The 22,256-nt window shown below is 37.3% G+C and overlaps 6 protein-coding genes across 20 annotated transcripts; 1 reads left to right on the plus strand and 5 right to left on the minus strand.

Annotated features, from left to right (window-relative positions):
• Window positions 1-138: 138 nt before the first annotated feature.
• LOC104756405 (OPC-6:CoA ligase) lies at window positions 139-4,487 on the minus strand. Of its 5 annotated transcripts, none has more exons than XM_019239414.2 (6): window positions 2,978-3,236; window positions 1,360-2,619; window positions 930-1,075; window positions 760-827; window positions 557-659; window positions 139-447 (listed from the first exon to the last, which is right to left on the minus strand). In XM_019239414.2, the coding sequence occupies exons 2-6, from the start codon at window positions 2,582-2,584 to the stop codon at window positions 334-336; spliced, it is 1,656 nt and encodes a 551-aa protein (XP_019094959.1). In that variant the 5' UTR covers window positions 2,585-2,619; window positions 2,978-3,236; the 3' UTR covers window positions 139-333. The 5 variants fall into 5 exon arrangements, with proteins under 5 accessions (XP_019094959.1, XP_087350428.1, XP_087350429.1 ...); XM_087494302.1 differs by having other exon boundaries at window positions 1,360-2,684; window positions 2,978-3,223; XM_087494303.1 differs by having other exon boundaries at window positions 1,360-2,679; window positions 2,978-3,141.
• Window positions 4,488-5,817: 1,330 nt separating this feature from the next.
• On the minus strand, window positions 5,818-8,664 carry LOC104756404 (OPC-6:CoA ligase-like). Of its 2 annotated transcripts, XM_010478988.3 has the most exons (5): window positions 7,028-7,733; window positions 6,534-6,679; window positions 6,367-6,434; window positions 6,167-6,269; window positions 5,818-6,070 (listed from the first exon to the last, which is right to left on the minus strand). In XM_010478988.3, exons 1-5 carry the CDS (start codon window positions 7,719-7,721, stop codon window positions 5,957-5,959), a joined length of 1,125 nt encoding a protein of 374 aa, XP_010477290.2. In that variant the 5' UTR covers window positions 7,722-7,733; the 3' UTR covers window positions 5,818-5,956. The 2 variants fall into 2 exon arrangements, with proteins under 2 accessions (XP_010477290.2, XP_087350434.1); XM_087494308.1 differs by lacking the exons at window positions 5,818-6,070; window positions 6,167-6,269 and adding an exon at window positions 8,168-8,664 and having other exon boundaries at window positions 6,363-6,434; window positions 7,028-7,767.
• Window positions 8,056-11,660, minus strand: LOC104756403 (peroxisomal OPC-8:0-CoA ligase 1). Of its 7 annotated transcripts, none has more exons than XR_015586230.1 (6): window positions 10,254-11,660; window positions 10,010-10,155; window positions 9,704-9,771; window positions 9,452-9,618; window positions 9,129-9,242; window positions 8,056-8,996 (listed from the first exon to the last, which is right to left on the minus strand). XR_015586230.1 is itself a non-coding variant. In XM_087494307.1 (5 exons), the coding sequence occupies exons 1-5, from the start codon at window positions 11,464-11,466 to the stop codon at window positions 9,235-9,237; spliced, it is 1,602 nt and encodes a 533-aa protein (XP_087350433.1). In that variant the 5' UTR covers window positions 11,467-11,660; the 3' UTR covers window positions 9,101-9,234. The 7 variants fall into 7 exon arrangements, 3 of the variants coding, with proteins under 3 accessions (XP_087350433.1, XP_087350432.1, XP_010477286.1); XR_015586229.1 differs by having other exon boundaries at window positions 8,056-8,991; window positions 9,129-9,250; XR_015586228.1 differs by having other exon boundaries at window positions 9,129-9,250.
• A 443-nt stretch (window positions 11,661-12,103) lies between these two features.
• Window positions 12,104-12,978, minus strand: LOC104756406 (uncharacterized). The gene has a single exon (XM_010478992.2). The coding sequence runs from the start codon at window positions 12,897-12,899 to the stop codon at window positions 12,192-12,194; it is 708 nt and encodes a 235-aa protein (XP_010477294.1). The 5' UTR covers window positions 12,900-12,978; the 3' UTR covers window positions 12,104-12,191.
• An 801-nt stretch (window positions 12,979-13,779) lies between these two features.
• Window positions 13,780-16,013, minus strand: LOC104756407 (protein ALTERED PHOSPHATE STARVATION RESPONSE 1-like). 2 transcript variants are annotated; one of them, XM_010478994.3, is made up of 4 exons: window positions 15,125-16,013; window positions 14,899-15,038; window positions 14,597-14,820; window positions 13,780-14,511 (listed from the first exon to the last, which is right to left on the minus strand). In XM_010478994.3, the coding sequence occupies exons 1-4, from the start codon at window positions 15,948-15,950 to the stop codon at window positions 13,872-13,874; spliced, it is 1,830 nt and encodes a 609-aa protein (XP_010477296.1). In that variant the 5' UTR covers window positions 15,951-16,013; the 3' UTR covers window positions 13,780-13,871. The 2 variants fall into 2 exon arrangements, with proteins under 2 accessions (XP_010477296.1, XP_010477295.1); XM_010478993.3 differs by having other exon boundaries at window positions 14,899-15,047.
• A 3,074-nt stretch (window positions 16,014-19,087) lies between these two features.
• On the plus strand, window positions 19,088-22,240 carry LOC104756410 (WD repeat-containing protein DWA2). Of its 3 annotated transcripts, none has more exons than XM_010478997.2 (13): window positions 19,088-19,448; window positions 19,538-19,621; window positions 19,717-19,849; window positions 19,980-20,091; window positions 20,194-20,293; window positions 20,399-20,526; window positions 20,731-20,800; window positions 21,016-21,104; window positions 21,248-21,293; window positions 21,494-21,567; window positions 21,653-21,726; window positions 21,806-21,864; window positions 22,044-22,240. In XM_010478997.2, the coding sequence occupies exons 1-13, from the start codon at window positions 19,404-19,406 to the stop codon at window positions 22,083-22,085; spliced, it is 1,056 nt and encodes a 351-aa protein (XP_010477299.1). In that variant the 5' UTR covers window positions 19,088-19,403; the 3' UTR covers window positions 22,086-22,240. The 3 variants fall into 3 exon arrangements, 2 of the variants coding, with proteins under 2 accessions (XP_010477299.1, XP_087350435.1); XR_015586232.1 differs by having other exon boundaries at window positions 19,303-19,448; window positions 21,008-21,104; XM_087494309.1 differs by having other exon boundaries at window positions 19,341-19,448; window positions 19,706-19,849.
• Window positions 22,241-22,256: the final 16 nt, after the last annotated feature.

Here is a 22,256-nt window from a genome sequence, read left to right on the forward strand (position 1 = left end):
TACTCATATTTAGGCAAGTGTATGATGATTAATTATTAATCAAATGTTGTGACGGATCGTGAATGGTGAAATCCGACTCAATAATCTTATCACAAAAGATGATGTTTTATGATTTTTTTCTTATATGACAAAGGATGATTTTGTTTAGTATATATTTAATGCATTTTTATTTTCAAAACCAAATAAGTAATTAATGTTTTTACTTTACAATACATAATTGTATATATGCATGCAATTGAATGAGAAGTGACAAAAAAAAACACAAACTAAATGAATATTAGAAGAAGTAAACAATACCATCAATAAAATTACGAAAGTAGCAAATAGATACTTTCAAAGTTTAGAAGTTGCCAGTTTGATTAGGTCTTTGCGTAGTGTTTTGCCGGATACGGTCTTTGGTATGGAATTTATAAACGCAACCTTTCTTATCTTTTTATATGGTGCCACCTGATCATCAAATTATTTACCACCCAAAATAGTGCAAAGTTAAACAATCGAAAGAAATAAAAGATAGAAAAAAGAATGGTGTTGTTTTGTGATTTTTAATAAGAAGCACCTGTTTAGAGATGAAATCAATAATTTGTTTCTCGGATAGATTGCTCTCGGACATTCGCACCACGTAAGCCATCGGATATTGTCCTGCTTCTTTGTCCGGAAACCTTTTGCGATGCACAAAAGACATGTTGCATGGATGTTTCAAAAAGGCAAAAATTATTATGGTTGAAATTGAGAAAATTAAAGGTTATGAAATATTTTTACGGAATGACGGCGGCATCGAGAATGTCTGGATGAGTGATCAAAAGAGCTTCTAGTTCAGCTGGAGGCACCTGTTTAATTATCATATATGTTAAACAAACGTTGGCTTTTTATTTTAAAATTGTATACCATTGATACGTAATACGGTAATAGTAATGATAGATCTTTTAAACCTGATAGCCTTTGTATTTGATAAGTTCTTTCAGTCGATCCACAACAAAAAGAAAACCATCGTCATCAATATAGCAGAGATCTCCAGTTTTTAGCCATCCTTCTACGTTGATAGTTTCATTTGTTGCTTCTTGGTTTTTAAAATAACCTTTAAAAAAAAACAGATAAAAATAGAAAATATTTGACGTCATTGCCATGTCATTTATTCAATTCGACAAATTTCATTGCTACAAATTTTCTATATAGCATACAAAACACCATATTAATTATTGGGTCCATTATTACAGTACTAGAGTCTAAAAGTCTTTTGCTACCTAACATTTTCAGGTGTCCACGTCACGGATATTAATCATTTTACAAACCTGAAACCTCAATGACTCATTTTTAAATCCAAGTAATATTATACTACTAAACCATAACGTACTGTTTTACCTTTGGAAATTGAAGGGCCCTTGAGCCAGAGCTCACCCGTTTGATTAACTCCCATGACCCTACCTGTATTAGGATCCACGATCCTCGCTTCCACATCAGACGTCAACGTCCCGGCCGTGCCGTATCTCCGAGTACTCTCCTCTACAAAACCCGTGTAAGCCCCTCCCCCGTTCGATTCCGTCAACGCATACCCCTGATGTATATCAACCGATGGAAATTTCTCTAAAAACCCTACCGTAACCTCCTTGCTCAACGGCGCTCCACCACACCTCACCGTCCTCAGTGAGCTCAGATTGTACTTGGCCTTGATCAGATCTGCACCGTTGAGCATAGCTACTAAAACCGGCGGCGCCATTACTAGAGTCGTGGCTTTGTACTTGTCCACTGCGTCTAACATATCGTGAAGCTCGAATCTCAGGAGAACAACCACCGTCATTCCCATAGCTACGGTCCTCATGACGTAGCCTAGTAATCCAAAAGTGTGGGTCATTGGAACGGTGCATAGGAATATCTCGTCACGTTTCAGTTTATCCGAGAGGTGTCTCGCCACGTGAGCGGTTAAGTTACCGTGAGACGAGATCACTCCTTTGCTCGGTCCTGTGGTTCCCGACGAGTAAAGCATCATCGCCGTGTCGTCCTTGTTGACTCGGTCTCTGACTCGTTTACCGCTAGGTTCTTTCTTCATCATCTCGCTTAATATCCCAACGACTCTTAATCCGCTAGCTGGTTCCTCTCCGTCTTCGTCCTCGGTGAGTACAACGGAGATAGCGTCGGCGAGTTTGAGAGCCAGCTGGCGCGTGGTGAACGCCAGAGTTGGGTTGCAGTCGGCGATCTGTTTAGAGATTTCACCGGCGGTGTTGAGAGTGTTGGCGGTGGTGACGACGGCGCCAAGAGACATGACGGAGAGGCAGACGACGGGAATATAGATTGAGGTTGGAGAGAGGATGAGGACGACGTCACCTCTTCGTATTCCGACTTCATGATAAAGACAGTCGGCGACGCGATCCACGGCTCTCCAGAGATCAGTGAAGCTTAAACGGTGTCCCGTGGCGGCATCGATGAAGGCGGTGGTGCCGTGGTGCGGTTGAGAGGAGATGAAAGTTGTGACGTCGAGGGAAGGATGTGGTGGGAGACTCAATGGGTTGCGTTTGCTATAGAATGTAGAGTTTGATTTGCAGAAACCACTTCTTGGATCAACACTGAGAGATCTTTGAGGATATGCCATTTTCTCAAAGCGTACGTAGGCTGTGAAGTTGTGAACTATACAAGCGCAGTTTCGAGAGTAGCTTATGATATGATATGATATGACGAATGAGATACCTAAACTAGTGAAGCAGAGTAGCGTTTTATATATTTTTCCATGCATTAACCAACCAGATCGATATATATATATATAGCGATTACTATGATATGACGAATGACTTAGTAAACTTTTATGAATATATATTTTGTCACATGCAGGAGGAGTTGAGCGTGATTCACGATTTTGGTATGATATAAATATAAAGATTATGCCGTTGGCCGACAAAAAACAATGAGAATCGATCGTGATGAGTGGGAAATCTCTGCGCTTAATGTAAGAAAAAAAAAGAAAGAGAGAATATATGAGATGACTTACATTGTTTTTCTACAGGAAATGTATCAAATTAATCCCCATGCCGATTTAGTAAATGAGTTATTGACACCTATAGTATACATACTCATAGCTAGTTAAACTCTTTACTATGTAGAGTGTTATTGCAATTAATTGATGATTTTGCAAATAAAAAAAATATCGGTATCAATGGCAAAAATGGACTTCATAGATTTATTTTAAAGAAATTTTCAGAGAAGTCTATTCCAGTGGAATCTCTCTCTCACCAACACCAGCTACGGTTAATATATCTTTGTCCTTTCAACAGCAATGTATGTATGTGTATTTCCTTCCAGAGAGGGAGTCTCTCACGTCTTCTCTACCATGGTGAGGAAGCAACCAAATACAAGTTTAAATATCTGATAACGTTGAGATGTGTCTGTTTTCTTTTTTTGAATATAATGTTAATTAAATTAGATTTTAATGATAACTAAAACATTAAGAAACGTATTTTTCTTAATGTTAAATTAGATTCAAGAAAATAAACAAAGTTTTTTATGTGTCTGTTTTCTTAATGATAACTAAAACATTGTAGCGAAAGTGCAAGAAACTGTTGAATTGAATATAAGATGTTTTGGAGAAGTTTTTTGTTTCATAATATATGATGTTTTCAAATTTAAATGCAACTTTTAGATTAGTTTAGTATTTTATATTATGCAGTATTGTTTCTGATTGATTAAAAGACTTTTTAATCTGCGTGCTTTGCTTAAAACATCCTATATTTTGAAACGGAAGAAATATTATTTATCTACTAATCGCTAAATTGTAACTGTATATAGTTCTTGGAAAGTATCTGTAGTGTAGGCCATTCAGCTGAAGTTATGGTTTTCGACATGGATAGAACAATAAATATGAGTTTTGCTTTTCGACAAATGTAACAACATACTAACTACAGTCAAAACAATAATAATACACATACGCTCACACCTAGTATGGAAGATACAAAAGCAACTTTTCGTATCCAGTTGCCCAAAGGCACTTGCTATACTGTATATAATTTATAGTACTGATATTTTCACGAAGCCACGAAGGTGACAGTAATTACCCAATAATTTATTACACTAATTAAGATTGGATTCTTTATTTAAATCCTTGAAACAATTTTAAAGCTTGGAGTTAGTGGAAGTGATCACAAGCTTCATGAGATCCTTACGTAGACTCTTTCGACACCGAGCCAGAGCTCGGAGAAGCTAAGGCGACGACCGGTGACGGCGTCGACGAATACGGTTTTACCGCTATGAGGCTGCGATGAATTGAAAGTCGTGACGTCGAGAAATTGGTTTGGCGGGAAAGCCATTGGCTCACGCTTGCTGTAGAAAGTCGATGTGGAGTCGCAGAAACCGCTTTTGCGATCTATCGTTAGAGTTCTGGATCCGATTTTGCCGCCGTGCCAAGCCGCCATGTCAAGGGGACCTTGGTTGTATCGAAATCCCATTCCCCTCGGTGATTTGGTTATTAGAGACTGGTAGGTAACTTTGTCGTCTTTCTGGTTTCAAAGTTTCAATGACGTGGGAATTCTAAATTTATATTTTGGGTAAAAGCAAAAGCCCACTTTATTCTCAGTCTTTGACCCATTAAAGGCTTTGGGCCTCATCAAAATTATTGCTTTGTGGCGGATATATAAAATCAATTTCGACTAAATTAATTTCTAAAACGAACTACTTTCTATTTTTTTTTTTTTTCATTTTCAATTGGTAATGAGTAAATGACTAATGATTGCTTAAAAGTAGTATTTTATATTCTACTCAGAATTAGGCAAGTGTATGATGATTAATGATTAATCAAATGCTAACTGTGACGGATAATGACTAGTGAAATCCGACTCAATAATCTTGTTTGGTATAAATCGTAGTTGATAGGTTTAAGCAAAACACCTGAATTTGAAAAACTGAATCAAAATTATACCGAATGAAAGAAGAGACGAACTAAAACTTCTATATCCGAAAAAATCTAAATCAAACCATCAAAAGGAAACACCAATTAGCGAAATGTCTCAACATTTTGATTTATATTTCAAATGATTCAATATAAAATATATGTATTCTATTATATTAATTGGGAAGTACAAATATGAAACTAATCTTAAATGTGTAAAAATTATATTTAATTGCCATTAGAAAAACTTAATCAAGATTAATAAATTAATTAAATAAATATAATTAATTAAAAAACGAAAATCAGGGGACACATTAAATAAAATAAATTGTAGAAAAGTAAAAAAAAAAGAATCTATTAGAATCAAAACTAATCTGTACTAAAAAAAATTTAACAGCTAAGATTTTAAAAATCTAATCAAATAAAATCTAAAACTACAAATTTTATCCTACTATGGGAAGTACAAATATAAAACTAACCTTAAAATGTGTAAACATTACATTCAATTACCATTAAAAAAACTTAATTAAGATTAATTAATTAATTAAATAAATAAAATTAAGTAAAAATGAAAATTTGGGACACATCAAATAAAATAAATTGTAGAAAAGTAAAAAAAATATATTAGAATCAAAAATAATTCGTACTTAAAAAAAGTTAATAGGTAACATTTTAAAAACCAAATCGAATAAAATATACAGCTACAAATTTTATCAAAAAAAAATTTCACCACATGTTAAAATTATTACAGACAAGAGAAAAAACTACAGAAAAACAATGAATTTTGTTTTCAAGAGGCTTTTTATAACTTTTACTAGCTATATTTAGTTGTTATTTTTTATATGTTAGTAAGGATTGTGTTTAGTTGACAAAGGTTTAAACAATTTTATTCACAACATTTTTCAATAAACATTTTTAAAATACAAAAATTAGAATATAATCAAACCAAATTTTTAATCACAAACTATTATAAATAACATAATAATAAAATAAATTATTACAAATTTTTATTAAAAAAAAGTTCAGCCCGCGATTTTTTGCGGGTTAGTACCTAGTATATATTATTAAGAATGTAGCAAATAGATACTTTCAAAGTTTCGAAGTTGCCAGTTTAATTAGGTCTTTGCGAAGTGTTTTGCCGGACACGGTTTTTGGTATGGAATTTATAAATGCAACCTTTCTTATTTTTTTATACGGTGCCACCTGCTCATCAAATTATTTACCACCCAAAATAGTGTAAGAAAAAACAATTAAAAAATAATAATAATAAAGGTGTTTGTTTTGTAATTATAGGAGCACCTGTTTAGAGATGAAGTCAATAATTTGTTGCTCGGATAGATTGCTCTCGGACATTCGCACCACGTAAGCCATCGGATACTGTCCCGCTTCTTTGTCCGGAAACCTTTAGCGATACACAAAAGACATGTTGCTTTGATGTTTCAAAGGCAAAAATTCATGATTGAAGTAGAGAAAAGATAAGGTTATATGAAATATATTACGGAATGACGGCAGCATCGAGAATGTCTGGGTGAGTGATCAAAAGAGCTTCTAGTTCAGCTGGAGGCACCTGTTTATCATTATGTTAAACAGACGTAACATTAGCTTTTAATTATAAAATTTTATATTATTGAGGCATTGATACAAGCGACAATGATAGCACTTTAACCTGATAGCCTTTGTATTTGATCAGTTCTTTCAGTCGATCGACAACAAAAAGAAAACCATCTTCATCAATATAGCAGAGATCTCCAGTTTTTAGCCATCCTTCTACGTTGATAGTTTCATTTGTAGCTTCTTCGTTTCTAAAATAACCTTTAAAAAAAACAGATAAAAATAGAAAATAATATATATACGTCATTGCCATGCGTGTTAAAAAAATATTTAAATACTTATGTAATCTTAATCTGCAAATATCTATAGGGTTTGTCAATTATTCAATTCTCTCATAATTAACTTTCATTGCTACAAATTTTGTATATACGACATACTCAAACCACCAATACCATATTATATATACCAATAATCTTTTGCTACCTAACATTTTCAGGTGTCCACTTCACAAATATTAATCATTAACGATGCATGTATACGAGTTATTCAAACTCAATTACTCATTTTTTAAATCCAAAAATATTATAATATAGCATAACGTGTTTTAACCTTTGGAAATTGAAGGGCCCTTGAGCCAGAGCTCGCCCGTTTGATTAACTCCCATGACCCTACCCGTATTAGGATCAACGATCCTCGCTTCCACATCAGATGTCAACGTCCCGGCCGTGCCGTATCTCCGAGTACTCTCCTCTACAACTACAAAAACCGTGTTAGCCCCTCCGCCGTTCGATTCCGTCAACGCATACCCCTGATGTATATCAACCGATGGATATTTCTCTAAAAGCCCTACCGTAACCTCCTTGCTCAACGGCGCTCCACCACACGTCACCGTCCTCAGTGAGCTCAGATCGTACTTGTCCTTGATCAGATCCGCACCGTTGAGCATAGCTACTAAAACCGGCGGCGCCATTACTAGAGTCGTGGCTTTGTACTTGTCCACTGCATCTAACATATCGTGAAGCTCGAATCTCCGAAGAACCACCACCGTCTTCCCCAAAGCTACGGTACTCATGACGTAGCCTAGTAATCCAAAAGTGTGGGACATTGGAACGGTGCATAGGATTATCTCGTCTCGTTTCGACTTATCCGAGAGGTATCTCGCCGCGTGAGCGGTTAAGTTACCGTGAGACGAGATCACTCCTTTGCTCGGTCCTGTGGTTCCCGACGAGTAAAGCATCATCGCCGTGTCTTCCTTGTTGACTCGGTCCCTGACTCGTTTACCACTCGGTTCTTTCTTCATCATCTCGCTTAATATCCCAACGACTCTTAATCCGCGAGCTGGTTCCTCTCTGTTGGAAGTTGATCCTTTGCTCAATAAGGAACAAGAGACAGTGAAGGAAGAAGAGGCTGAGGTGATTAGGAACAGAGAGATTCAGAAGATGTAGAAGCTGGTGAAGAAGAGAAGGCGATGGAGTCGTAGAAAAAGAAGAGAAGAAGAAGAAGAGTCGAGACAGAGAAATAAGTTAAACTCTGTGTTTTGTAATAAGTAGACAAGTAAGAAGGCCATTGGGCCATAAACTTAATTAAGGCCCCAATGTATTATGGGTCTCGTTTTTAGGTTGATGGAGGAGGATAAGTAGGTTAAGGTAAGTGTAGTATAAATATGTTTTGTGTGGCTGTAAGAACACTTTTAAGGAAGTAAGAAGTAAAACTGTTAAAAGGGGCAGCTTCCAGATCTATTTCCAACACTCTCCGTCTTCGTCCTCGGTGAGTACAACGGAGATAGCGGCGGCTGCGAGTTTGAGAGCCAGCTGGCGCGTGGTGAACGCCAGAGTTGGGTTGCAGTCGGCGATCTGTTTAGAGATTTCACCGGCGGTGTTGAGAGTGTTGGCGGTGGTGACGACGGCGCCTAGAGACATGACGGAGAGGCAGACGACGGGAATATAGATCGAGTTTGGAGAGAGGATGAGGACGACGTCACCTCTTCGTATCCCGACTTCATGATAAAGACAGTCGGCGACGCGATCCACGGCTCTCCAGAGATCAGTGAAGCTTAAACGGTGTCCCGTGGCGGCATCGATGAAGGCGGTGGTGCCGCCGTGCGTTTGAGAGGAGATGAAAGTTGTGACGTCGAGGGAAGGATTTGGTGGGAGACTCAATGGGTTGCGTTTACTATAGAATGTAGAGTTTGATTTGCAGAAACCACTTCTTGGATCAACACTGAGAGATCTTTGAGGATATGCCATTTTCTCAAAGCGTACGTAGGCCGTGAAGTTGTGAACTATACAAGCGCAGTTTCGAGAGTGGCTTATGTAGTTAAAAACTAGTAGTAAAGAGAGATACCTAAACTAGTGAAGCAGAGTAGCGTTTTATATATTTGTCCATGCATTAACCAACCAGATCGATATATATATATATATATCGAATGACTTGGTAAACGTTTATATATATTTTGTCAAATGCAGGAGGAGTTGAGCGTGATTCACGATTTTGGTTGATATAAATATAAAGGTTATGACGTTGGCCGACACAAAACAATGAGAATCGAATCGATCGTGATGAGTGGGAAATCTCTGCGCTTTAATATCAAAAAAAAAAAGAAAAGGAGAGACTATATGAGATGACGTTGATTGTTTTTCTACAGGAAATGTATTAAATTAAACCCCATGCCGATTTAGTAAATGATGCCAGAAAAAAATCCTCGTATTACCTCAAACTATTTCAGGTACATCTTTGCATAGGACATTTGTTAAAATGGTGCAAGAGAAGCTAGGTGTAAGGTAGTATCCAAGTTCCTTTAGCTTTGGCTGGTAAATTCATTTGTCTGTGGACCTGTGGCCATGGTTAGATATTATTTGATCATAAACATTTTTGAAAATAGACACTAATGTTTCTTTTCCACAAACGTAACAGAATTACTACAGTCCAAACAATAACAAAACTTATAGCCTCTCATTATTATCCTCATAAGAAAAAATCAAAGCTTAGAGTTAGATGTTGCGATCTTGATGAGATCCTTTCGCAAAATCTTGCCTGAAGGGTTCTTTGGTATGGAAGTTACAAAAGCCACCTTTCGTATCCTCTTATACGGTGCTACCTGTTTGGCTACAAACTCCATTATCGACTTCTCTGATAAGCTGCTCCCAGTTTTCCTTACAACATATGCCATCGGGAATTGCCCCACTGCTTTGTCCGGAAACCTGTAAATCGCCAAACCATTATAAACTCAAGACTGTTGTTTCTGGTTAAAAGAAGAAAGACGAGAGTTGTCGTTGTGACACTTACGGGATAACAGCAGCATCAGGGATTTCAGGATGAGTGAGCAGCAAAGCCTCTAGCTCAGCTGGAGCAACCTATTCAATAATCACCAAATGAAGTTTAGCACAATTTTCATCTCTTTTGCTATGAAAGAGTAATGTTCGGTCACCTCCTTGCTCAACACACAATCATACTTCCAGGCTCAGAAATTACTTGTTGGTTCAATGGAACTATAGTCTATGGCATCAGTACTACTCCCTAATGCTGAATAAGGGAACTATAGTCTATAGCATCAAATATCAACTGTGGTTAAATGCGTATTGTCTATTTTACCTGGTAGCCCTTGTACTTGATCAGTTCCTTTAACCGGTCAACCACGAAAATGAAACCATCTTCATCAATATAACAGAGATCACCAGTTCTTAACCATCCTTCAGAATCAAGAGTCGAGCTCGTAGCTTCCTCATTGCTAAAATAACCTACAACGAAACAAACAACACCCAACAAATAAAACATCAATCTTGGTGCTTTGATGATCTCAAAAACTTAGAATTCAGAATCCTTTACAAAATTGTACCTTTCATTATGGAAGGACCCTTGAGCAAAAGCTCACCGGTTTGGTTCGGTCCAAGAATCTTACCAGTAACCGGATCCACAATCCTCCCCTCCATACTCGCCGACAATCTCCCGGCAGTGCCGTACCTCCGGCTTTCCTCAACAGTATCCGTAGAAGCTCCAATACCCGTTGACTCAGTCAACCCATAACCTTGCATAATCTTAACCGTCGGATACTTCTCCGCGAACCCTTCAGTCACCTCCTTACTCAACGGAGCTCCACCGCACAAAACAGTGTGAAGAGAGCTCAAATCGTACTTAGCTTTGATCTGATCTGCGCCGTTGACCATGGCCACGAGAATCGGAGGCACGAGAGGCAGAAACGTGGCTTTATACTTCCCAATCGCAGACATCATCTCGTGCATCTCGAACTTGGAGAGAACGATGATCGTGGATCCGTAAGCGAGAAGACCAGTGGCGAACGCTGCTAAGCCGTAGACGTGAAACATAGGAACGGTGCAGATGAACCGCTGCTCTCCCTGTGTTCCATCATCAGATCCGAACCGGTTCACGACGGTTTGAACCATCGCGATTAAGTTACGATGAGACGAGATCACTCCTTTGCTCATCCCCGTTGTTCCTGAAGAGTAAAGCAAAGTCGCCGTGTCGTCCTGGTCAACTCGCTCCATAACTCGGTTCCCACTCGGCTCCTTCTTCATCATCTCCGCCAATCTCCTCACTTTTCCAACTGAGTCAACTCGCTCCTCGTCCATGAGCACGATCGGGAGCTTCTCGGCGGCGGAGGCGATTTTAGGGAGGAGCTGAGACGTGGTGAAGGCGAGGACAGGATTGGAATCTTTAATCTGTTTAGCGATCTCTCCGGAAGTGTTGAGAGGATTCGTGGTGGTGATGATAGCGCCGAGCGACATCACTGAGAGACAAACGACGGGGAACAGAATCGAGTTCGGGGAGAGGAGAAGGACGACGTGTCCTTTTCGAATCCCCATCTCGTAGAGACAATCGGCGACGCACTCCACGGCGCGCCATAGCTCGGAGAAAGTGAGGTTGTTACCAGTGGAAGCGTCGATGAAAGCGATACGACCGCGATGAGCTTGTGAAGATATGAAAGTGGTGACGTCGAGGGATGGATTCGGAGGAAGTGGGATTGGTGTTCGTTTGCTGTAGAATGTTGAGTTTGAGTTGCAGAAACCACTTCGTGAATTCACTGAAGCCATTTTTGGTTTTGGGAATCTTATCTGTTTGTTTCTCTGTTTTTTTTTTTGAATTTTTTTGATACAACTAACTGTAGAATAACTTATTATTACTGTACTTGGTTGAGAACAAGTTTGACTTTCTTTATAGACAAGTCTTAAAGCCGCCGACCGATGAAGTATGAACACGTTCGTGTTGTCTTGTTCCGAGATATTTCCAGGTCGTTTTTAGTACCACGTGGAAATCATGCATTTATCTTTGTTTAGTTGTTTGACCAAAAAGAGAGAGTCTTTGAATAAGACGTGAAAGTCCTTTTGAATATTATGGGCTTAGGCCTTTTCTGAAGGCCCATATACCCGAATGTAGGATTGTTAATCCAGAGGAACAGAGAGGACTCTGTTGAGTTTGTTTTTGTTTCTCTGTTTCTTTATTTGAGGATTTTGATTTCTGTTTCTTCCTTCTTCTTGGCTTAATTATCACTAGGTAATGTCTGTATTTACACTGTTGTGTTGTCTTCTTGTTTTGTAACATTCGTTTGCTGAGCAATAGAAGAAAACACTGTTTTTATGGATGAGGAGAAACTGATTGGCTGAACCCTAAGTTTGTTTCTCATGTCCTTATTGTATTTGCTAAAACGTGATCAGTTTATGTGTAAATGACTTTGTAAGATGATAAATATTTTTGTATTTGCTTATAATTCTAATTTTTTACAGGTATATTTATGTTTTATGTCTTCCAGAAAGTGGAATCAAACCGGAGATGTCTTAGCTGTAAGAATATTAAGAAGTGAAACTCTGGTCTGAATCAGTCGCCTGAAAATACACCCCAACTCGATCTCAAGCTCCTCAACTGCGATCTGTGCAGCCTCCAACCTTGTACCCGCGCTCTGCAACGCGACTTCGTCCCACACGTCATCAAAGCAGCAAAACCGCATCGTAAATATCGAAGAAAAAGACCCTTTACTTGGTTTTCTCTCGAGACAAGGAAGACACACGAGCGAGAACAGAGACTCAACCATAGTCACAATGGCTCTTCTCACTTCCTGCAAAACCTCCGCGACAAACAGAAGGTTCTGCTCTATGCTCTGCATCTCCATCGTCCCTCTTCCTCCTCCTCCTCCTCCTCCTTCAATACTCTTTAGACTATTCAAACACTTGAGCGTTTCCTTCTTCAGCTTGTTCCTGTACCGATTATAAGCTGCGATCTTCTCACTGAGGTTTGCTCCGTTACAGCGCAGAGTCCGCTGAAGATCTCGAAGGCTATGTCTCACTAGCGTCATGACGTCTTTTGAGACGTTACATACATCTAACATTATTAGTGAAGCTTCGGAGACTTGCTCGATCCATTTCTCTTTCCCTTGTTGAAACAGAGACTCTCTTGCTTCTGGACAGTGATCAAGAAGATAGTTTGCAGAGTCTTGTAGTTGTCGTAAACCTTCCAAGTCCACTAGCGCCATTTGATTAAAACTTCCAAAGACTATTTGCTTGATTTCAGAAAGTAGAAATTCGAAGGAAAGATGGGATTGTAATGAGTGATTTGTTGTGATTAGGCTTTAGTGAATTTTTTGGGAGAGTCCATAAATAGGGAATGTTTTGATTTGAATGAGGAAAGTACAATGAAAGTGAACCCTTGAGGTGTTTTTTTGTTTGTACGTACGTGAAGACAATTGTGTTGGAAACAGGTCATTTAGGTTATAAATTCAAACTAGTTGAAGTTAGTGGTATTTAGGAAACTTCCGTTTGTGTAAGTTGCTTAGGATTATGTTACATTATGGATTTGATCGGATATTGTTGTCTACAAAACAAAACAAAAGGTTCAAATTATTTAGTTTAAACTAATCGGGTACCTCTATCAGAGAAATCATGCATGAACCAAGCCAGGCAGTGTAAATTTGTAATTATCTGAATTGTAAGGAATCAAAATGGAGACAACAATATATTTGTTTATATATATGAGGATGTTCCAGAGTTTTCATTTGCATTGTCTAATTTGTCCGTGTCGGTTTTAATAATTTATCAAATCCATCATTCTCTTAACACGGCGCCGTCATATATATTGAGATTTGAGAGACCAACATTCGTTATCTGCTTCATGAGTTTCTTTCTCATTCGTTTCCAATTATTAGGTTTCTTATATGAAAAAAAAACCATGGAGCTTCCCCAATGGTATCAGTTGAATCGGTATCACCAAAATGAGAATTGTGCACCAACGAAAGACTTCTTGTCACGCAAGAAAACCCATGAGGGTTAGACTTGGAACTAACCTAAATGTTCATGACTGGAATGTACTCTCTTATCATCAAAGCCATCAAAGGCAGTATACGGCAATGTCCATAATCAAAAATTCTAATGAAAAACTTAAAACTCTTCCAAGAACACGAGTGAAACAAAGATAGACGAATTTATAAGAACTAATACAAACTGGTACATTACGTGCACATCAAGTCAAGTTCCTCGTAAGTCTGCTTCGAGTTTATAGCTAATTTCTCCATAGATTTGAATATCTTTTCCATGCTAGACTTCAGATTTAAAGCCCCCATTAATTCAACTGATGGTAGTGTCTTCATCTTCCTCTGCATCTTAAGCTCTTCTTTCTCTAACATCACAAGTTTCCTCTCTATATCTTTGGCCCCGCCATTAACCTTCCTCTGCTCTTCCAGTTCCATCCTCTGTTTCTCCACCTGACGGGTTACGTGCATCAAAATCGAGTAAACCGCTTCCGTAAACTCCTTCTCTCCATCTGATCTCTCAAGGGTTTGTGACCAACTGTTAATAGCACCAAACAGTGGTGGCTCTTCTGAGAGATCAGGTGTTGGTTCTTGAGGTTCTTGCTTCAAACACCGCATTAGCCAACTGTTCAAGGCCTTAACATACTGAGCCTGAGCATCAATCCAGTTCGATAGGTTTTGGCTCCAGTTCCTCAGTTCCAGTTTCAATTCCATAGCAAGCTCAAGCTGAGATATATCTAGATTTTCCTTTAATGTCATCTTATCAAGCTTCTTAGCCTCTGAGATTACGCGAGATTGTCTACTGTGACATTCTAACATAGAGCTCCACATATCAAACAACCTAAATATTGAGACACACAAGAAGCTGAGTCAACTCAATGAGGTTTCTCAAACAAACTTAATGGTAACAATAGTTGTCTTCGTACCTGTGGATCAGTTTTTTCATCTGAGACCAGAGCTCTTCATCGCGTAACTTGTTTATCATCAGACATATGTTGTTTATCTTATGGATAGAGACTCTCATTCTCGTAGACAAACACTGAATGGAGGAACGAACGGCTTCGATTTTGCTTGGCTCTGCATTTTTCGCTTCTAGTCTCCTCAATTGTTTGTAGTTCTTCATGTGAGCTGTTCGGAGTTTCTCCTCAGCCTGTGATACATAAACAATCAAAAACACTTGTATATATGTTATGCTAAAACTATTGAAAGCATTTTGATTATATTATACCTTGACTTCTTGGTACAGTTTCTTCTCCCACATGAATAGTTTCTTTAGAGTCGACGAAAGATTAGATCCAAAATCTTCAACTGGTTTGGGATCCAATGAAGTCATCATCATCTTCTTAGCGTAGAGAATGTTTGAAGAAGCTGATAAAGCTAAACAGACTCAAAAACATATAGAGATCGTGACATCAATAATAATGTAAGGAAAAAAATCGAACATTACACTATACCTTGATAAACAGAGCTTTTCTGGTAGTATCTGAATCTTGAAGTGTCGAACATCTTCGAAACCTCGTTCCCTGATTCCGAAGCTTTCTTGAACATCTCCTCCAATTGCTTCGTGACTTCGGAGATATCTGATGACACTTTCTGATCCTTTGGTTCCTTCTTAACACTCTTTTTATTTGGTTTCTTCTCTGCGTTTTTCAGATTTGGTTTCGCTTCTTCAGCTTTAATCTTCTCGTCGTTTCGGCTCATAGGAATCTTCTTCTTCTTCTTTGTGAAAGTGTCTTCTTCATCAAGACAACGAGTGGTCACTCTGTCTTTGGGATTCGTAGAGTACGGAACCTCATAGCTCTCGAAGAAATTGATAAAATCCCAAGCGTAGTTACTCGGAGGCGGCGGTGGCGGAGGCGGCGTTACGGTTCCAGAAACGTAACTCCTCCGGGAGTAGAACGAGTCATGATGATTGGTACTTAGGGATTCGAGTTCTGGACATCCGAATAAACTCGTACCTTCTTCATCTTCTTCTTCTTCGCAATCAGAGTCGTATTTTGGAGGCAAATCGGAATCTGAACTGGTAACAGAGTGAGTTGGGGAAGATGATTCCTGCGAAGACGATTCGTCGGGTTCGGAATCAGCATCGGGGGGAGACTCGACGGCTTGATCGAAGAATCTATGAAGAGCTGGACCAATGGTGTTAAGAGAGAGGAGGTAAGCTGAGTGAGCGTCGGCTAAGGCGTAGCTACGGCGGAGCGTTTCCTCAAGTGAGTTGCAGCGGTCACGGCATAGAGCGACGGCTGGTAAACCGTCGAGCTTTGAGGGAGAGCATCCCATAACGGTCGTCCCGGAGGAAAGGTTTGTTTGTGTGTGTATGTGTTTTTTGAAAACTAAATAAATCACGACACTAATTACGTGATTAAGGTTAGGTGTAATTAATTTGACAAGGACACTATTCGCGGATTTGAGACAAGTAATAATTAAATATATATAAATTGTATTAGAGAGACTAATTTTCTTGCTTAGTTTAATTTTTGGGAAATTTGATTTAAAAGGACATTTTTTCTTGAGTTTGTCCCAATATGTTTTTTTTTTTTTTTTTTTTTGGTATAGTAGGATTAACTATACAGAAAAACTCGATTATACCCTTAATTGCATAACTATAGGGAAAAATATCAAAATTCCCTTTTTCTTACCTTCCATTTTTTATACTTTCTAAATTATATAACAAAAAACATTTCCTAAAATAAATCTCACAATTCTTTTTACTCTCTCAAGACATAACTCTCTCAATCTCTCTCTCTCTCGATCTCGACACAATTTTCCCCAAAATTTTTACTCTCTCCGATTAATCGGTCGGTAGCTTCATCACCGGCGACTTCATTCTCTGGTTGCTTCACTCACTGGCGACTTCAATTTTTTTTCTCGACGTAATCTTAAGAATATATATGATTTGCATAATTTCGGGATTACGTAAATATTTTGTTTCCTTAAATTTCGGATTCAGTTTCCTTGTTTAACATAATTGTAGAATATACTTTCTAAATTATGAAGAACATAGAGTAAAATGTAGAATTAGTGTTCTAATTTTCGTAGGACACATGATAAAATGTAGATTTCATATTCTGACTTCAGTAGAATATGTATAAAGTGAAGAAAACAAATTCTAAAATTTGTAGAATATAGAGTTATGTGTAGATATTCTAGTTTCTGTAGAACACATACAAAATCCAACTTCTAAAAGTTTTAGAAGATATATTTATTCTAAAGTTTTCAGAACAAATAGAGTGCGAAGAATTTGTAATCTACATTATTTAGAACATGTATAGTATGTAAAATTTATAATCTAATATCTTCAGAATATACACAATTAGTAGAAAATGTATTCTAAATGTTGAAGAATAATTTTTTTTCAATGTTAAAACATCGTATTTTCATCAAAAACACCTTATGACAACCTCTTTCTTATTTCTAGAATTTATTTTTAGAGAATTGAAATTTTATAATTGCTTAAAAGTTAGTTTCATTTTTTTAAAGGGTATTTTAGGCATAATGGCAAATTTCGCGTAGAAGGCATAGTGGAACAAATTCAAGAAAAAATGTTCTTTTAAATCAAATTTCCCTTAACTATTTGACCAAGATCACTTTTTCCTTTTTTTTTTAAATTGTTTTTAACCAAAATCACTTGATTTTGATATGTTGAATTTTTGGAAATGTCTACGCAGCAATTGATATTGGATCTAATTTTTAAAAATTGACAAAAAGGTTCATTGTGATAGTAAAACCGCATTACATGTTTAAAACGAAAAATTTAAATAGAGAAGGGGAGTGAGTTAGTGACACTTCTGCATATATATAAATGGCTTTTTATTTTCGTTCAGGTAAATAAAATGATTACAATGCAAAATAAGAGCCGTTGTTTTCTTGTAGATGAAGGGACATTGCAACCAAACTTCAATTTGGAAAAATAGTAATCATAAGGAAAAAAAAGGTTACATTGATTTGGTGTGGTCTTTGTGCAATGAAACGAACCATGCAATGTAATATTCAACTTGGGAATCATTGAAGCATAGAAAGTGGAAAAAGACGTTTGTTTACAAAAGTTAAAGCTAAAAAGTGAAAGGTGAAAAGTTAAAAAATTATAAAGGTTTGAGATTCAAAGTTAACTTTAAGTATTGTATAATGAAATCATGCTCTAAAAGTATATCCTCGCAATAACATGCACATGTTTAGGCCTACCGGCTTCATATTTTAATCTCTTTTTTTTTTTTCAACTCAAACTTCACGATTTTAGCTTCAAACAAAAAGTACAGATATACAAATACAATGAAGTTTTTGTGAAGGTATAAATCTCTCTATATCACCTCACTGGTCATCTCCGACATCATCCGATCTCCAATTTACTCATTACACCCTCTCATTCTAGTCTTCATGTATATTAGTATATACACACTTGTAAGTAACTCATTGTCAGCATATATATGTGACAAGTTCCTTTATCTACACTTATTTGGTCCTAATATTTACATTTTTTTATTTTTTTCTACTAGTTGTAGACTTGTAGCATTTTTACAGATTACGATGAATATAGTTTTCAATAAAGGGTTGGTCGGAAATCTCCTCTCTCAAGTTAGATTAAGGGTTGGGATCAAATAGTCCAAAAAAATGATGAAGTATAAGTGCATATACATGGGATGATGATGATGGGAATGGACCCTAGAAAGAAACCATTAAATTATTGTCAATTACTCTTTAAGTTTATCCATTCATCTGAAAGTTTACATTTATATAAAAAAAAAAGGTATGCATCAACGAGCATCTGTATGCGCACGTCTTAACTTTGAAGTAGTCGTCAACTTAAGAGTGATAGTTGGACTTCTGGTTTTGAGGCTTTTGAGAAGATAGGACAAAGTAAAAAAGAAAGAAAGGCAAAACTATAATATACGTATAAACAATGCACGAGGATCTCTAGGTTTCCCTAAACGAGCCCATCTGTTTAAAAGAGAAATTTCCTTTATAATTTTTTTCGCGAAACAGTGGAAAGGTAAAGGAATGTTTCTTTTTTGGGGATGGTGGAGATCCACCTCCTCAAATTTTGTCATTTTATCACAACTTTTTTACTAGGATATTCCCATGCGTATTATATTCAACTTAAAACATTATTTCATTCACAAATAACCGGTATTACTGAAAAGACGACAATGTTATAGTGTCTTGCATGAACGCAAACACACAGGCTTTGGGGTTTATACAAAATCAATAGACAAAAGACATTTTACCGTACATAGTCGTTGTTTAATGTTTTCTTTTGGGTTATAAGATTTATTTTGATAGTATGCTGTAATGTAGTCATTTTTAAACAATTTGTCAAAGAGCATACTTCCTTCAAAACATTGGCATAATATCGTACTTTTTTTTAACATATGGGCTTCACAAGAATCACTCAAATAGACATCACACTTTTTTTGGTTAACGGACATAAGATCATGAAAGAATCTCTCGCGCATTGTCATTGTGGCTTTGCAAAGACTTTGTAACAAACGTAATGATAACATCCCCTCTTTCTTCTGAGGATGAATTTATGATTTTATGCTCTTTTTTTCCAAGTGATAAAAACAACGTTATTAACTGTCGCCACAGAGCCTCAATTTACTAATTGGGCCTGAATATGAAGATAGGCCCATTAGAATCATCACTAACACGAAACCAGAGAAATCCAAATTGGCCGTGCATCTCTGCTTCATTCAGCTAAGTGAGTCTACCTGAATCACTGCGTCGGCTCAGGCGACAATGCAAGGAGGATCGTCGGGTATTGGATACGGTTTGAAGTATCAGGTGATTCATCATCTTCTTCCTCTTCGGATCTTCATTACAAATTTTTATTAGAAGATTCTTTAAAGACGAAATTTTTTATTTGTTTTCAGGCTCGATGTATATCGGATGTGAAAGCCGATACGGATTACACAAGCTTTCTAACAGGAACTCTAAGTCTGAAAGAAGAAAATGAGGTGAACCCATGTTTTTGATTGTAGGTTTCGTCTTCTATTGAATTGGGAAGATACTGAAAGTTTTGTTCTTTTCCACCATTTGAGATACTTTAAAGGTTCATCTTCTTCGTTTGTCATCTGGTGGATCTGAGCTGATATGTGAGGGTTTGTTCTCTCATCCTAATGAGATATGGGACCTTGCTTCTTGCCCTTTCGATCAACGCATTTTCTCTACTGTTTTCTCAACTGGTTAGTTATGCTTTATCTTTGAGTTGATTAGTTGCTAGAATTTGGAGTTCTGGTTGAATCATAAGTTTTGTATTGGCTGGGAAGCTTGAATGTGTCAAAAAGACTCATAATGATTTTAAATTTTGTTAAGGTGAATCATTTGGTGCAGCGATATGGCAAATTCCTGAGTTATATGGTCAATTGAATTCCCCACAATTGGAGCGTGTTGCATCTCTTGATGCTCTTGTTGGTAAGATTAATTGGTGAGTATCGTCTCAGCTGTCTACTGCTGCAGTGATGCAGAAGTTTGAGAACTTATTTCCTCATCTTATAGAAGCTGATTCTCCTCTCACTGGTGGAAACAGTGTTCTTTGGTGGCCTTCTGGAAGATGTGACAAGTTAATCAGCATGGATGAACAAAATATTTTCTTGTGGAACTTAGACTGTTCTAAAAAGTCTGCTGAGGTGATTTAGCTATAAGGATATAGAGACGAACTCTTTCTTTTTTGCCTCCCGGGTTTTTAGATTTTTTTGTAAGGTATTTCCGTTAACAGGTTTCGGTTTATATAGGTTATATCTAAGGATTCAGCTGGGATGTTGCATTCTTTATCTGGTGGAGCATGGAATCCACATGATGTAAATGCTGTTGCAGCAACTGGGGAATCATCTGTCCAGTTCTGGGACCTGCGTACTATGAAGTATGGTATCACTGTTGATCTCCTCTGTTCCTGCATACTGTTAGGGGTTTTACGTATTGATATTACTCACCCACGTTATTACATGCTCTCATGGGGTTTATTTATTTATTTATGTCAATTTAGTGTTAGTTGCTTTTGGTTTTACCCTTTCACATCAACCCATGTATCTATGTTGACTTTCTCCCTGTTGTTTGTCCAACGAAGGAAGGTCAACTCAATTGAACATGCTCATGTACGCGGTGTTGATTACAATCCCAAGAGAGAACATATACTTGTAAGACTTCTCTCTTGTATCTCCAAAAGCACTGCGCAATAATACTCTGGAAATAATGGCTTTTTGAAAAATATGATGTGCATATTTGTTTAGACTGTTCTTTACATCGTCCGTGCATAGAGCTGAATAAAATCGTTGTAGAACTCAACCTTTTGACTTGGTATAAAAATATTATCATATCTTAGCTGTGATGGATTAAACATTCAGTTGTGCAGATAACTGCAGAGGATGAATCTGGCATACATGTCTGGGATCTCCGGAAGGCCAAGGTTCCTGTCCAAGAGCTTCCTGGTCATACACACTGGTATGTTTGCTTCCGTTTCCTTTTTGCAAACTTTTTTTCTTAAAGTTACCAAGATCCTTGAATTTGTGCCTTTGTATGTTTCTGTAAAATTTGTTTTTGGTCGAAAGATGAAATTCTTACTGACAGTTTGTTGTTTTTTGAAGGACATGGGCTGTCAAGTGTAATCCTGAGTATGATGGACTGATTCTGGTACTCTAACCTCTTTCTCCTTTACTTTTCTTGACACAATCAAATCGTTCTTCTTATTAGTAGTTATGTATGCTAGCTGAAATGTGCAGTTTTATGTTTGGTACATGCTTTGTTTTAGTTTAGATAACAAAGCCTATTCTTTAACTTTGCTCACACTATAATAATTATGTCAATTCTGATCCCTTCAATCGAAAACACAGAGCGCTGGAACAGATTCGGCTGTCAACCTGTGGTATGCTTCAGCATCATCCAGTGATGAAAAACCCTCACAAAGGTTGTGTCAAGTCTCCCTCGCACCCATGATTTTCATTATTTTTTTTCCAACATTGTTTTGATTCTATAGTTACCATCTTTCTCAGCCCTGTGGAATCCATACGTCAGCGTGTGAACCCTTTGCTCAACTCATACACTGACTATGAAGACAGTGTATATGGTAAAATGTCTTACACCTTACGATTACCATTTATCTTGTGAACCAAACAATATTTAATACTGTCTAATTGTCAACACAGGCCTTGCTTGGAGTTCACGTGAGCCTTGGGTTTTTGCATCACTATCATATGACGGAAGAGTAAGTAAATTTTCTCTGTAATCACAAGATCAACCTAAACTTTATGTAAAGACCCCATATAATCACAAGATTAACCTAAACTTTATACTGTATAAGACCCCATATAATCACAAGATCAACCTACACTTTATATACAGGGCTTTGGGGGATCATCTGATTAATGTCTATTGCTTGTATAGGTCGTCATCGAATCCGTCAAGCCTTTCCTTCCGAGAATATAGTTAAAAAACTCAGCATCTCTTTGCTCTGACCCACACGACCCATCTTGGAAAAGAAGTTGGCACTATTGTATTTAAAATAATGTACTTTTGAGACAATCTTTGTGGATCTTGATGTATCTATCTATTATTAGTAGACTAGATTCTTTCGGTACCAATAGTCAATTGCTCTGA

This window comes from Camelina sativa, chromosome 17 (assembly GCF_030686135.1).
Source record: "Camelina sativa cultivar CO46 ecotype springtype chromosome 17, ASM3068613v1".
NCBI lineage: Eukaryota > Viridiplantae > Streptophyta > Magnoliopsida > Brassicales > Brassicaceae > Camelina > Camelina sativa.